Genomic DNA, 16576 nt, shown 5'->3' on the forward strand with positions numbered 1-16576 from the left:
TTCACACTAACAATATATGAACATGTTGTTTCATGAATCATTAGCCAGCACTAAGCATTATCATTAAATAAAAACAGAGAAAACTAAAACTTTTGTACATTTGATAGTTCAAAAATGAGATCTAGCTATCTTGCTTTGTGTTTTTTTAATGTTTATTAGATGTTTCTCTTTCATCAATTATCATTTTGTACCATTTGCCTATTTTTTAAAAATAGAGATAGGGTCTCACTGTGTTGCCCAGGTGGGTCTTGAACTTCTGGCCTCAAGTAATCCTCCCACCTTGGCCTCTCAAAGTGCTGGGATTACAGGCGTGAGCCACTGCACCCACCATTTGCCTATTTTTTCAGAGTAAGCACTTTGCCTTAGTTTTGATCCAGTTTGGCATAGCAGGATCAAAAAGGAATCCTAAAGAGAAATTCATGATGTTAAAAGTCTTTTGGTTTATAGATAAAGCTTTCCAAGGATTCCATTGAGGCCAAATGTGAAGGAAAGGGGTGACTCTTTTAAAGCAGAGTCTCCTTGGAGCCGCCCCAGAATCAGAACTGAGGGGTTGGAGAAGGAACATATATTTAAATTACCCCACTTAGACACACAGTCAGCATCTCCGACAGTTGGATTCAAGATCCAACTGGATTCTATAATCTCTCTATAATGCTTCCTGTGTAGTCCAAATTTGACAACCACAATGACTAGTGAGGCAAGTAAACCAGAGGTTCCTATGCCCTCTGGAACAAAAGAGAGACAACAAACATGCAAAGAAGTGAGTCAAAACACTGAAGAATAGAAGTCAAATGGACTAGTGGACCTACTTGTACTTCCTGCTGTTTTGGCTTTTTGACTATTGTTTTTTAACTTGATAAATGCATTATCGCTTATCTACTCAGTTCTTCAAGTTAGAAAAACTATAGCCATCCTTGATGCATTTCTATTCCATGCACCCCCTTATCTCTTCTCAGGTATACTATTGATATTACCTACGAATGTCTTTAAATCTCTCCTTTCCTCTCTTTCTCACCACCTCTGAGTGTAGTCCCTTATCGTCTCCCTCTCTCCTTTCCCCTGATTCTACCCATAATCTCTATGGTTACCCACAAGGTGCACCATTCTAAGTAGTAATGAATCTAGAAGTTTCTGCTTGCTATGCAAAAACTCCTAAATTAACATACTTCCCTCTGCCTCTTTCCAATTTTTTGCAGCCTTCAAACCCTCAGTGAGAGACTGAGAATTTTACAGGGGTTAAAGAACTGGCGAACACTATGGAAATTAAGACAAAATTTAGTAAACATGAAAGAGTGACTCAAGTGCAAGAAGCAGCTGTGGCCAGAATTCAAGATTCTGGTCAAGCAGCACTGAGTGGCAACATGATCCAAGGTGTAGCCCTAAGGTTGGGTTGCTGAAGTGCCTAAGAGGACAAGGGCATGTGAGGCCATGTTGTTGAATGGGTCATCCGCACAGAACCTGAAGTAGCTCAGATGTGTGCGCTTACTCACTAACAGAGAACTAGCAAGTATGAACAGCTCAGAGTAACCTTTCTCCATTCCTGGAAAAACAACTTAGAGCAAAGGACAAAGGGTTACTGTGTTGTTCCTTCCATGTAAAAGGAAATAATAATTTTGATGGATTTGGTGGGACATTTAGAAGCCAAGTCAAACTGTGTATGTAATTGTTTTGTAAAGGTGCTAGGACTTAATTTTCAGATCCGGAATGAGAACAGGTGGTGGCTGGTGGCAGGAGTTACAATGGTTTCCATGACGACGGGATTGGGTCCTAGTTATCCTCCCATCCTCCACAAAATCTACTGCAGTTTTTCTCGTAAGGTGCTTATTAAATATTTGTTAAATGAACGATGAACCACAGAATGGCTTGTGTGCTTTGCAATTAAGGATGTCGCTCTTTAGCTAGCCTAAAAGCTTTTAAAGCACCTATAATTATTGTATTTACACATGTACTTTGCATAATTTGCATATTAACCAGAAAATAATAAACCATATTCTCCCATTTCTCCTGAACAACCCTGGCCCATATCATATTCCTTATTGTGGCATCAGTAGCCCAGATGTTTGGTTGAAACGGCCATAAAACGGGGCTGGGGGATGGGGAGTCTTGTGCTGTGTGCTGTGCTGGTTTGTCCCGCTCTCGAGCCCCTGCCCCCGCCTTCGCCTTTGCGCAGGCGCCAGCCTTCCCCTCCCCCCGCGCCCCTCTTCCCGCCCAAAGGTTGGAGCCCGCGAGCCCAGACCCAGAGCACAAAAGGCCTCGCTAGCCGGCGTCCCGCGTTGCCCTTGGCAACCATTGAACGGAGTCTGGCCCTCCTGCGACCCTGAGAAGAAAGAGTAAACGGGGCCCCCATTGGCTGGCCGGGGAAGATGGGCCAATCGGAGAAGAGGGTATAGGGAGGCGGCTGAACGAGGTTGTAGCGGGTAGGAAGCTAGGGTTAGAGGCAACCCGTGAGGCTAGAAACCCGAGCGTGGTCAGTTGGAGCAAATATGTCCCTCCGGAGGCACATTGGGAACCCTGAGGTGAGGGCCAGGTCCCGGCCGGAGAGCCGGAGGGGGCGGGCGCACCGGAAAAGGCTCCAAGTGGGCAGGGAAGAGCAGCCAGCTACTTCCGCCGCCCGGAAGGCGGGAAGCGGCCGGCGTGAGGAGGGGTCGGAAAGTATGGGCGGAGCGGGGCGGGCCTGGGGGGCCTCTGGGCTGCGTTTAGGACCCCGTGGTGAGGGGCGATCTCTCCTCGCGTACGCACGCTAGTACTTTGTGGCTGCGAAGGGCGAGGTACACAAAGACACAGCCCTTGCCCTCAAAAGGCTTACCGTCTTGGAGTGGCAGTTACAAAACAGAAAAGACGAAGGGAGCGCTGAACACAATGGCACGAGGTGAAAGCCAGCCAGCATCTCTGTGGGGATACAGGAAGAGCAGGAGTAAGCTGACCAAACCTTTGGAAAACGGGCGGAATAGGACATAAGGCTTACCCCTCTCTCCATAGGACCCTTCAGTTTCTTCATTGTTTCACCCCTAGTCCCCTGCTGCGTTTGCGGCAGTTTCAACAAACATTGGTCTTCGGCCGTGCAGTAGGCGCTAGACGCACAAAGAAGACCTTACGTCTAGTGAAGGAAACTGTGAACAGAATTTGAGTAACATGTGGTCGGGGAGCAAGATGTTATGAGAAAATAGGTAGGACTCAACTGAGAGAAGCGTTGTGGAGATGGAAGAGGTGGCAAGGCCATTTCATTAGCCAGGTGAAGCAGCATCCCTGGTAGAACAGCCCAAGTGAAGGTGTGTGTGAACTCCGAACAAGCCCCTGTAGGAGTGTAGGCTTTCTCTCCCTTGCTGAGGTTCTTAGCCTTTATTCCAAATAGGAGTTGTAACTGTTTGATCTCTCGCTGACTGCCTGGTGCTAAGTTGAGAAAGTTGTAAGGCTGAGTCTAAGCCCTGCAGGAGAGCCATGGTCAATTAGTAATGTCTAAATGCTGCGTGATCTCACATATGTGGCATCTTAAAAAGTCCAGCTTGGGCCAGACCCAGTGGCTCACGCCTGTAATTCCAGAACTTTGGGAGGCCGAGGCTGGCGGATCACGAGGTCAGGAGTTCGAGAGCAGCCTGGCCAACATGGCGAAACCCTATCTCTACTAAAAATAGAAAAATCAGTTGGGCGTGGTGGCAGACACCTGTAGTCCCAGCTACTCAGGAGGCTGAGGCAGGAGAATTGCTTGAACCCCGAAGGCAGAGGTTGTAGTGAGCCAAGATGGCGCCTCTGCACTCGAGCCTGGGCGACAGAGCGAGACTCTGTCTCAAAAAAAAAAAAAAAAAAAAAAAGTCCAGCACATAGAGAGTAGAGTGGTAGTTACCAGAGCCTGGAGGGTGGAGGGAAGGAGGGCAAAAATGATGTGTATCCAAGGGCACAAAGTTTCAGTTAGACAGGAGGAATAGTTGTTGAGATCTCTGGCACAGCACGGTGACTATAGTTAATATACAGCAGACTCATCAACCCCAGTAGAAAATCCTTGTATAACTTTTGACTCCTCTCTCCCCACCCCCCAAAAAACTTAACTACTAATAACCTGCTATTGACTGGAAGGCTTACTGATAACAGAAACAGTTGATTAACATATTTTGTATGTTATATGTATTATATTCTGAATTCTTAAAGTAAGCTGGAAGAAAGATAAGAAAATCGTAAGGAAGAGAAAATTTATTTAATATTCATTGAGTGGCAGTGTATCATCATAAACATTTTCATCCTAATTGTCTTCATGCCAAGGAGAAAGGAAAAGGAGGGCTTGGTCTTGCTGCCTTTGGGGTGACAGGGGCAGAAGATCTGGGTATAAGTGGACCTGCACAGTTCAAGCTCATGTTATCCAAAGTTCAACTATACTGTATATTTCAAAATAGAGTAAAATGTATATTTCATAAGAGTAAATTTCAAATGTCTCATAAGTGGGTTGATGGATATGTTAATTAGTCTGATTTAATCATTCCACATTTTATGTGTATGTATGTGTGTGTACATACCAAAACATCAAATGAAGTATTAACAAAAATATTAATATCGTCCATCATGGGGGTGGGAGAGATGGCTGAGGAGAATGGCAGTTTGCCACATACTTAGCTTGTCTGCTGGTCAGAATTTGAGAAGTTTTTTGAGTTAGTAAGGGCGTGACATGGTCAGATTTGCCTTTTAGGCAGATGGCTGTAGCCACATTGTGGAAGCTGGGTTTGAGGAGGCTCCAGGACTAGAAATTAAGAGATTGGTTAGGTGGTTCCTTTTTTTTTTTTTTTTAAGACAGAGTCTTACTCTGTCACCCCGGCTGGAGTGCAGTGGTGAGATTTCAGCTCACTGCAACCTCTGCTTCCTGGGCTCAAGCAATTCTCCAAACTCAGCTTCCCGAGTAGCTGAGACTATGGCGCACACCACCAAAGCCTGGCTAATTTTTGTGTATTTTGTAAAGACAGGATTTTGCCATGTTGCCCGGGCTGGTTTTGAGCTTTTGAGCTCAAAGCCACCTGCCCACCTTGGCCTCCCAAAGTGCTGGGAATACAGGTAAGACTCACCGTGCCCTGCCAGTAGTTACTATTTTGATACAGATCTAAACTAAGGCCATTGAACTAGGGATGGAATTGAGGATAAATATTTAAGGGGCAAAATCACCAATACTTCCTGATTAGCTTTGAGAGATATGTGGTGGTCGACTTTAGTCTCAGCTACCATAAATGAGATCAAGAGTATGGGAGAAAGAAAAGGAGGACTAGTCTTAGGAGTGTGGAGAAAGAGGAGCAGAGATGTTCTGTGTGGTTATGTTTGTGCCTAAGACAAAGATGCCCAGCTTACTCTCTTGTTTGAAAACAAGACAACTTCCAGTAGGTTCTTAAGAACAAATTCATAAGAAATAATTTTTAAAATTTATGTCTAAAATGTTAGGCATGTCTAAAAATGTTCTTATTCTACCTTAACATTTATTTGGCAGTGAGTTTGAGCATAGAATTATTGGTTGAAAATCATCAGCATCTTTTTTTTCTTCTTCTTTTTGAGACAGAATCTTGTTCTGTCACCCAGGCTGGAGTGCAGTGGTGCAAACACGGCTCACTGTATCCTTGACCTCCTGGGCTCAAGTGATCCTCCCACTTTCCTAGTAACTGGGACTGCAGGTGTGCATCATCATGCCCAGCTAATTTTTTGTATTTTTTGTAGAGATGGGGTCCCCCTATGTTGCCCAAAGGGTCTTGAACTCCTGGGCTCAAGCAATCCTGCGTTGGCCTCACGAAGTGCTAGGATTATAGATGTGAACCACCATACCTGGCCATCATCAGCATCTTGAAAACATTGCTTTGTGGTCTAGTATCCTGTGTTGCTATGAAGTCGAAAGCCATTCTGTTGCTTTGTGGCTGAATTTTCCTCTCAGGAAGCTTGTGGAACTTTTTTTTTTTTGTCCCCAGTGTTAGTGCTTTTACAAAGATACATACCAGAAATTTATGTCTTTTTAGTCTGTAAAATTTTCTTAACTTTCTCTCTCCCATTTTCTCCATCCTCTTTTTCTTGAATTCATTATTCTGATGTTCTCTATTCATATAGATACCCATATGACTGGTTCTCCAATTTTTTTAACTTTCATCTCCTGTTTCTTTCATCTTTGTCTTTCTGCTCTCTTTGGGAGATTTAACTTTTATCTTCCAGTCCATCTCTTGAGTTTTTAATTTCTGCCATCATGTTTTTAATTTTTTTTTTTTTTGAGACCGTCTCACTCTGCTACCCAGGCTGGAGTGCAGTGGTGCGATTTTGGCTCACTACAACCTCTGCCTCCCAGGTTCAAGCGATTCTCCTGCCTCAACCTCCCAAGTAGCTGGGATTACAAGTGCCTGCCACCACACCCAGCTATTTTTTTGTATTTTTAGTAGAGACAGGGTTTTATCATGTTAGTCAGGCTGGTCTCAAACTCCTGACCTCAAGCAATCCACCCGCCTCAGCCTCCCAAAGTGCTGTGATTACAGACATGAGCCACCATGCCTGGCCCATGTTTTTAATTTTTAAGAGCTCTGCTTTTTGCTCTTTTGTACTTTTAAAAAACTTTTTATTTCAAAATAAGTATAGATTCACAAGAAGTTGCAAAAACATAGTACAAAGAGGTCCTATGTATCCCTCACCCATTTTTCCCCAATGATTATATTTTACATATACAGTACAATATCAGATTAGAAAATTGAAATTTGTACAATGTATGTATTGTTCTAGGCCATTTTATCTCTTGTGTAGATTTGATCAAGATTTGCATGTGTATAGATTTGCAATCAAGATAAAGAACTATTGCATTACTAGAAATATCTCATTGCTACTCTTCTGATCACACCTACTTTCTTCCCCCTCATCATCCTAACCCTGGGCAACCATCTCCATAATTTTGTCATTTTGACAATGTTACATCAATGGAATTATACAGTATGTGACCTTTTGAGATTGGCATTTTTTTTTCACTCAAGGTAATTTCCTTGAGTCACATATAAGTTGTTGCATATAGCAATAGTTCATTCTTTCTGATTCCTGATTACTATTCTGTGGTATAAATGTACAGCAGTTTTTTGTTTTTTGGGTTTTTTTGAGACAGAGTCTCACTCTATCGCCCAGGCTGGAGTGCTGTGGTGCAATCTTGGCTCACTGCAACCTCTGCTGCCTGGGTTCAGTCTCCTGAGTAGCTGGGATTACAGGTGCGTGCCACTGCTCTTGGCTGATTTTGTGTATTTTTTTAGTAGAGATGGGGTTTCACCATCTTGGCCAGGCTGGTCTTGCACTCCTGACCTCATGATCCACCTGCCTCAGCCTCCCAAAGTGCTGGGATTACAGGGGTGAGCCACTGTACCTGACCTATACAGACCTGTACAGCAGTTTTTTTTTAACCATTCAACTAGTGTAGGACATTTTGGTTGTTTTCAGTTTGGGGCTATTAGAAATAAAGATAACATTTGGGTATAACTCTTTGTGTGGATGTTAATTTTCATTTATCTGGGATAAATGCCCAGGAGTACAATTGTTGGGTTGTATGGTAAACATATGTTTAGTTTTATTAGAAACTACCAAACTTTTCCAGAGAGGCTATACATTCCTGCCAACGGTGTCTGAGAGATTCAGTTTTTGCATACTCTTGGCAACATTCAATACTGTCAAAATTTTTTATTTTAATGGTTCTAATAGGTGTGTAGTGCTATCTCATTGTGGTTTTAAGTTTCATTTCCCTAAGGGATACACATCTTTTCATGTGCTTATGTGTCGTCCACATATTCTCTTCAGTAAAATATCTCTTTGTGTCTTTTGCTTATTTCCTGTTTTTTTTAAACTGTTGAGTTTTTTTGTTTCCTTTTTTTGTTGGTGGTGATGACTATAAATATTATTGCAAAACAAAGAAATGTAGGATTACATTTCCTTTCTTATTGCCTTTTGTTTTTTCCTGGAGTTTCTGTTTGCCTTTATTTTTAATTCTATACTTTTAATGAATAATTCAGGACATTTTCCTATATCACTGCTTATTGTGTTTTCATAGTTATCTTTTCCAAAACCTTCTCTATACATTTGAACATGTGTGTGATTGCGGGGAGGGAGACAAATATAAGAGTTTTATTTTGTAGTTTTGTTTTATATAAATGTTATATTGTATATATAATTCTTTGACTTGATTTTTTTTCACTTAACAATATATCCTGGAAATCTTTCCATGTCAGAAAAATATACTATACCTCAATTTCATGATTTTCTTTTAACTCTTACCTAAGTATTTGGTGTGGTTGTATCACAGTTTTGTTTGTTTATTTGGTTTTTTGTTTTGCTAGTTCTGTTAGACCTCAGTTGTACAAATGGATTGATATGAGTTGTATGATTTGATTATCCATATATGTCAGTTATAGCCAATTTTGATTCTTACTGCTTTTATCGCCACTCTTCTCCTTTGACTATAGACATCTGCTCTCATATATTTAATGTATATCTTTCTAATTCAGCAGCCATATTTTTCTGATAAAACAGACATTATTTTGTGAGCTTAAAAATTTTACAAAAATTGTGTTATGTATTTGTATACAACTTGTCTTTATCATGTAAATTATGCTTCAGATCCATCTATGTTGATAAATGTGTCCAGTTTATTACTTTAACTATTGTATAGTAATCTAGCATGTGACTAGACTGCATTTTATCTATCATTTTCCCCATGGTGGTCATTTAGGTTGTTTTTGACTATTTGCAATTACAAACACTGATGCAATGAATATTTTTACTGTTTAGTTTTGAGAGCTCTTTATATATTTGAAATAGTAATCCTTTGTTTCATATGTATTTTGCAAAGATTTCCTCCCAGTCTGTAGTTTATCTCTTCATCCTCTTAACAGGGTCTTTTGTAGAGCAAAAAAAACCAAATTTTTAAAATGTTTTTACTTTTTACATTTTTTTTTTTGGTAAGAGCTTTTTCAAAATATAATTCACATAGCATAAAGTCACCCATTTCAAACGTGAATTCAGTGACTTTACTATATTCAAGAGTTGTGCAATCATCACTGCGATCAATTTTTTTTTTTTTTTTTTTGAGATAGAGTCTTGCTCTATTTCCTAGGATAGAGTGCAGTGGTGCAATCTCAGCTCACTGCAGCATTCACCTTCCAGGTTCAAGCAATTCTCATACCTCAGGCTCGCAAGTAGCTGGAATCGCAGGTGCACACCACCATGCCTGGCTAATTTTTTGTACTTTTAGTAGAGACGAGGTTTTGCTATGTTTGCCAGGTTGGTCTTGAACTCTTGATCACTTGAACTCCTCAAGTGATCCGCCTGTCTTGGCCTCCCAAAGTGCTGGGATTACAAATGTGAGCCACCACGCCCAGCCACTGCAATCAATTTTAGAGCAGTGTGGGTGTGTATTTTCATTTCTTTAATGATAGTTTTCTTAAGTGTTCTTTTCCCCTGCATAGTCTCTGTTTCTTCCAAATTGCTGTTTTTGTTTTGTTGGAGATGTTTGTGTTAGTCAACTTAGGGTGCCATAACAAAATACCACAGACTGGGTGGCTTCGACAACAGAAATGTATTTCTCATAGTTCTGGAGGCTGGAAGTCCAAGATCAGGGTGCCAGTTGATTTAGTTTCTGGTGAGGACTCTTCTTCCAGGCTTGCAGATGGCTACCATCTTACTGTGTCCTCACAGTTGGGGGAGGAGAGAAGGAGTCCTCTGGAGTCTCTTTTTATAAGGACACTAATCCTGTTGGATAAGGGTACTCCTTATTACCTCATTTACTTTTGTTAACCTTCCAAAGGCCCTATCTCCAAATAGTCACGTTGGGCTTCAACATACAAATTTTGAAGGGACACAATTCAGAATATAGCAGTGTTCTTAGACTTACTTTATTCCTCAGTTGTTAATTTATATTTTCCAGTAGGAGACTTTATTATTTATTTATCACAAAGACCACATTACAAGCTTCAATCAAGTAGGAGATTTTAACAGGAGATTGAGATCTCTGTATATTTGAGAGACACTTGCTGATGATAAGATTTATTATAGAACGATCTTGCTAGGCCATGATTTTGGGATACCCTCCTCCCAAATCTGTACCTTCCTCTCAGGCTGGCCATTTTCCCCAGAGAACTTTCCAGTCTCCTAAGAGTAAAAGCCTAGTTGAATTCCTGGAGGTATTAGAGCTGGAGACTAAGTCTCAACATTGGTATTCATCATTCACTTAATGCCCCTATTTTCAATAATAATATCTCTGGCTTTCCCTGTGTGCAGACCTCCTACTCAAGAAACCTTTTCCAGGGAATGAATCTATAATATCTACCAGGACTGGGCAGAGCCAATCATCCAGTGGCACAGAGAGGAGAGGGATTTGGAGATCCAGCTGCTTCTCAAAGACCTTTAACCAGCTCTTGTTTCAGCTACTCCTACTCCCCACTTCTGGAGCTGCCTAAGGCTGTCAGTTCCTCAGCCCTTCAAGAATTGTTCTTTGCCTTCCCCATTGCCCCATAGTCTTCAGCTACCTTGAGTCCACGAAGGCATTTTCACTTGCTGATTGATTTTGTAGATTTCAGAATTCTAGTGCTCTATTGCTGTAACTTCTCCCACTCTATTTTTGGGGCTTTATGTCCTCAAAATAATATCTTTTTAATGAGGTTTTATTGAGGCTTTAAGGAGTGACATTAGATACATTCATTCAGTCTACTATCTCCACCCCATAGATCATAATCTGTATTTTATTTACTTTTTTGGGGGCATACTTACAAGACCATAAAATAGAGACCTTGTCTGCATTGTTCCATTGGCTGGCACAAAGTAGTTGTTTCATAAATATTTGTTGAATGAGTAAATGAATACATGTCTGAACGGCAGAAGTGAAGTCAAGGCTGAGGTTCACTATTTGGAAATCAGAAGCATATAGGTGGAATTAAGCCTAAGTGTAGGCCACAGAAAACTTACAGATTGAGAAGTTGGAATCCTGAGAACACAATAATTAAATGACTAACAGAGGAACAATCCATGTGTTAATGGAGAATCAGGGGAGAAAGATGTCACTGAAACCAAGGAAGTGGAAACTGAAAAAGATGAGGATCTGTAGCCGTGTCATATGGCATAGAAAGGTAAAGTAAGTGAAGGACTGACTGTAAGGTGTCCATTATATTCAGTAGCTAAGGGATTGCTGATGTTGGTTAGTGCCATAGGAGCCTCAGTAGAATGTGGGAACAGCAGCCACGTTGCAATGGATGAAAGAGTAAGGTACAAATACCCAGTATAGATTTATTTCTTTCAAGGAGCTTAGCTAGAAGGGAATAGGGTGGGGTTATGTTCCAATTACATATTGGTTTATAATGAATCACTCCATGTTTAGTGACTTAAAACAATAGTAGTCATTTATTATTAGCTTTTATGATTCTGAAAGTTGACTTGGCTCAGCTAGATGGTTTGGGATTTCTCGTGGTTTTGCAGACAGACAGGAGCTAGGGCTAGAGTTTATCTTGAAGGCTTCATTCACATGTTCGGCCACTGATACTGTCTGTTGTCTGCGACCTGAGCTGGGGCTGTTGGCCGTATCACCTACAAATAGCCTTTTCTATGTGGCTTAGCCTTCCTCACAGCATAGCTGCTGAGTTCTATAGGCTGCTGTAACAAAATACCACAGACTGGGTGGCCCCAAGTATCCCAAGAGAACCAGATAGATGGAAGCTGTACTGCCTTTCATGATCTGGCCTCAAAAGTCATATGTCACTGCTTCCCTCATAGTCACAGGCCCATCCAGATTCAGGAGAGGAAGCAGAAGCCCTTCCCTCGTGGGAGGAGTGTAGCGTCGTAGTGTAAGTGGGATGGAAAATTTTCTTCTGTCTATCTTGAAAAATACAATTCGCTATGGGTGGTAGCTGCTGAGAAAGTAGGGCTGCTGCACCTGGAAACACGGGCCAAGGTTTGTGTTGAGATCAGGGTAATTAGACCAAGTTAAAAATCCCATTTTAAAAAGTTCTGCTTTAAAAGACCCATTTTAAATGTGAGATTGCCTTATATGTGGCTGTAGTAAAACTTGTATCCACTGTCTTCATTTTATGGATTTCCTCTATATATAAGTAGAAACAGTCTGAACAAAATATATAATAGTATTTTTAAAAATCTTTTAAATGTATTACTACATATGCTGCAGTTGAAATATGAACAACTTTATAAGTCCTATTTTGAGAGAGATGGAAAGTCTTGAAAAGCTCATTCATTTTTCAATATTCACCTTCAGAAAAATCCCATCTTTGACTTCTCATTTTTACCCTTTCTTCTCCAATATCCATGTATTCACATAGCCCAGACTTACTTTGCATATGTTAGTCATCTTCCAAAGTACTGATTAGATTTTGTAGCTCACAGCTCAGTGTTTTTGGCACCTTCCATTGCCTTCAGGACCTAGTCCAGACCCCTCAGTCTATATACTCAGGCTTCTCCAGTAGGAGCCTACCTGTCCCTGTCCAGTCTTAGATCACGGGGTTCCATATACCAATGATTCTTAACTCTTTTGGGGTTACATCCCCTCTGAAAATGTGGTTAAAACCAAGGACCCTTTCCCCAGAAAAAGGCACATATATACATAATTTTGCATAGTTTCATGGGACTCACGACTTCCTAAAACCCGTCAGTGTTCCCCATAGTAAGAACCCGTGCTGGAGTGAAGACATACAGTGGTTGTTGGGGATGAGATAATGTAGGTAAAATGCTTAGTGAGTGCCTGATGACATAGTAAGTGCTCAACAAATGTTAGCAGCATTACTATGTTTCTTGTTGTTGCTAAATCATCTCCCACAAATAGAACAATTTGTTCTTTAAGCTTGCTTTTAAAGTGGCTTTGCTATTAAAAATGTCTCCACTTGGAATACCTTTTCCATTCCTCCGTTCCATCTTTTTTATCCACAGAAGGTCATCCCTTAAAACATAGCTCCAGTGTCCATTCTTCCATGTAGTCTTTCTTATCACCCCCAGTGGATGTGCAGTCTCCTTTGAGATTCCTTCCTAGAGCCCTCGATGTTCATGCTGCCCAGGTGGCACCAGCATGCACACTGCATGTTGCTCGGGTCTTCATTTGGCAGGTACTTACTGCTCTCTCATTAGTAGAGGGTCTTGTAGCAGGTACAGAGATCTACAAGATAGAGCCCCTGTCCCAAGTGCAGGAAGTAAGTAGTGTCAATGGTACAAAGAACTGTGAATATCCAGGCAAGGAAGAAATTTCCAACTGAGGCCTTCAGAGGAATCTTTCCAGAAGATAAATTTGCTCTGGGTCTTGAAAGTCATGTAGAAGTAAAATAGCTGGCATGGTGGGAAGACAGAGAGGACATTATTTTTTTTATGTAAACCCACAAAGGGTCTTTGACATTTTTGGTTGTTCTCGAAGAGCCTGTAATGATACCACAAACATGAACTTTCTCAACTTCCTGCCTCCTCCAGATGAACTCCATTCTGACCACCTATCTATCTTATATATTTATCTTAAATAAATCCACAGCTGACGCTGCTGTCTGGGCTCTGGGCCTCATCCTGTCCCACGCTCTCCATACCATTTTCAGCCTCTTATCTTGCCCATTAGCCTGTATACATCCTCAAATCTCTCTCTCTCTCTCTCTCTTTTTTTTTTTCCAAAACAAAATAACAACAACAAAGATTATTCCTTGGCAACTCTCTTAAGGGAAAGAGTAAAGATCAAACAGCTACTGTCCTCTTTCCTCCCTCACCTCTCATATACTTGACCTGTTGTTTTTGTGTCTGCCCTATCAGTTTCCCATAGCTGCTTCCACCACAGCTGTCCACAGTGTCCTAGTTTGCTGCATTCAAATCCACGTTTCTCTTGGTCTCTTATCTGACCTCCATTCTTGTTTGCTTGTTCATACTTGACCTCTTGTTCTCTGACTTGACAGCATTGTTCACTGTTGACCACTCCCTTCTCCCTGATTTAATTTTCATGACCCACTTTTGTATGGCCTCCTCTGAGTTTCATCCAAGGTATCTCTCCTCTACCTGACCTTAATTGTTGGGATTTTTCAGTCTGCAGTCTCCCCAGGATGATTTTATTCATTTCCACGGCTTCCTCTGCCGCCTGTATGCTGACAACTCCCAAATCTTATTTTCTCTAGCTCAGGTCTTTCTCCTGATTTCTAGACCCAAATAGCCAACTAGATACTTCCATTTTGTTTTTCGTTTTTTTTTTTTTTTGGCAAGTGTTGCTCTGTCACACAGGCTGGATTGCAGTGGCAGGAACATGGCTCACTGCAGCCTTGACCTGGGCTCAAGGGATCTTCCCACTCCAGCCTCCAGAGCGGCTGAGACCACAGGCACATGCTACCATGTCCAGCTAATTTTTGTTTTTTGGTTTTTTTTGTAGAAATAAAAGTCTCCCTGTGTTGCCCAGGCTGGTCTTGAACTCCTGGGCTCAAGCAATACTCCCAATTCAGCTTCCCAAATTAATGGGATCACAGGTGTAAGCCACTGTGCCCAGCTGGTACTTTTATTTTGGACAACCCATAGATATCTCATACTCAGCATGCTCTACCTGACCATGTTATGTTTTCAATATGTGCTTCCTCCTTAACTTCCTTTTTTGGAGAATGGTATCACTGTCCTCCTCTTGTTACATGAATCAATTTTAAATTATATTGATTTAACATTTTAAAGATTTCTCTTGAAATGGTCTCTTCCTCTTCATCTTTATTGGCCCTTCCTTAGGACTACAGATCCTTTTAGCACAACAGCCTTTCAACTGATTTTCATGCCTCCTTTCTTGACACATATTCTCCATATTGCTGCCAGAGTCACCTTTCTAAAACAGAAATATAATCTTGTCACTCCTCCTTCAGACTTCTTCAGTGACCCCTCATCATCTTCACCAGCCTGGCCACTATTGGCATTTGGGCTGGCTAATTCTTTGTGCTGGGGCTATCCTGTAATTGTAGGGTATTTAGCAGCAACCCTGGCCTCTACCCACTAAGATGCCAGTAGCACCTCCTACCACCCAGTTATGACAACCAAAAATGCCTCTAGACATTGACAAATGTCCTTGGGGGGTACAAGGAGCAAAATGGTATCTGTTCGAGATCCACTGATCTATAGGATAAAACCAAGTGTTTTTTTACATCTACGCAAGGCTCTTGGTGTTCTGCCCCTGCTGCCTCTCCAGCGTCGGTTGTACTCGTATTTACCGCTCTGTTCCAGGCCTGCCAGTTAATGTTAGATTGCCGAAAACTGTTGGTGCTCCCTTTAGTCTCCATTCTTTTGCCATGCTTTTCCCTCACCAGAAACCCCGTAGCTCCTGCCCACTACTTTAGCTTGACTAACCTCCTCGACCCTTAGAATTCAGCTCAGAAGTGACCCTTCAAGAAACAGTTCTTGACTCTTTTAATCTGGATTAGGTGTCAATCTGATGTGCTTTTGTCATACCCCCTCCTTCCTTTTTCTTCTTCCTTATGCAGCCTGGCATCTGTTTTATCCACTTGTCTGTCTTCCCAGCAGTCAGTGAAAGCTGGATGGCAAAGACTATGTTTTTTACCTCTCTGTCCTCAGCACAGAGGCTTGCTCCTAGTAGGCACTCAGTAAATGCCCACTGAATGAGTGGTTGGTGCTCAATAAGTCTTTGTTGAATGAACCAACAGTCTTCCTTGAAAACAGCTTTTTTTTCAGCTTCTTCACTTTCCACCATTCCATCCTGTTTATGTAATTGAAAGAAAGCCAGTTGTTCAGTAGGTCAAGAAGCAGTCACCTCCCCCCTCAAGTAAGAATTCTAAAGAAAAAAGTATGTTAGTCCCATAAAATCCATGGTGCTCGGCTTGCAATGGAGCACATACAGTTTTACGTTGCAGTTGGTACTAGAAAGTCAGGAACAAGAAATTGGACTGCAGTGGGAACACAGAAAAGAAACGACATTTTTCTCCTGTAGCATATGGATTTCTCATTAGTCTATGTAAGGGAAAACTGGGGGCGGGAAGGGCTCAGCCATGCAGCTGTCCACACTCTCTCCCCTCATCATTCTGCTGCCACCACACCTGGTCCCCAGAGACACCCTCACTTCTTAGCTATTTTGGCTTAGGTATGGACAAATCCCCTTGGTTCAGCAGAGGCTAGCCTGGAATTTTTAAGAGACACTTTGCTAGGAAACTAGTGGGAAAAACAAAACAAAAGTAAAAACAGAAAATAGAGTATAGAAGTGATTAAAAAAAAAAATAGAGTGCAAAAAGAAAAAATCCCTTAGCCTAAGATAACTGCAATCTAGTATAGCATTCATTGACTCAATTTACCAGGCACATACTCTCCCGGTTTTTGTTTGTTGGTTTCACTTTTCCATGATACTGTCTCTCTGAGGAATTTGTACCGAAGTCCCCTTTTTCAGTTTTTGTACTTTTTCCTGTTTTCACTCAAGAATCTGCTCTGTCTTCCTCTGGGGAAGGAATTGAAATTGGCGTTATAGTTCCTTTCTCATATAGACAAATGACTGATTATTTGGAGAAACAAGCTTTAGTGGTTCCAAACACAATCTGAGGACCAATGCTAAGAGTTCATGATAAAGATTTGACTTGCCTGGGGTGAAGTGAAAAACACAATGTCATGAATTTTT

The 16576-nt window shown here is 41.5% G+C and overlaps 1 protein-coding gene across 3 annotated transcripts in view; it reads left to right on the forward strand.

Annotated features, from left to right (window-relative positions):
- Nucleotides 1-2394: 2394 nt before the first annotated feature.
- CEP41 (centrosomal protein 41) overlaps nt 2395-16576 on the forward strand; it is a 51145-nt gene continuing 36963 nt past the window's right edge. The window contains exon 1 of one of the 3 annotated variants that reach the window (XM_012474054.2): nt 2395-2516. In XM_012474054.2, coding sequence (XP_012329477.1) covers nt 2484-2516 — 33 coding nt within the window. In that variant the 5' untranslated portion in view covers nt 2395-2483. Of the gene's footprint in view, nt 2517-2779; nt 2915-3039; nt 3270-16576 lie in introns of those variants that run through there. The other 2 variants (XM_012474056.3, XM_012474057.3) reach the window with 2 other exon arrangements.

The sequence above is a fragment of the Aotus nancymaae genome, unplaced genomic scaffold, assembly GCF_030222135.1.
Source record: "Aotus nancymaae isolate 86718 unplaced genomic scaffold, 86718_ANA_hifiasm-v0.15.2.pri h1tg000002l, whole genome shotgun sequence".
In the NCBI taxonomy this organism is placed as follows: Eukaryota; Metazoa; Chordata; class Mammalia; order Primates; family Aotidae; genus Aotus; species Aotus nancymaae.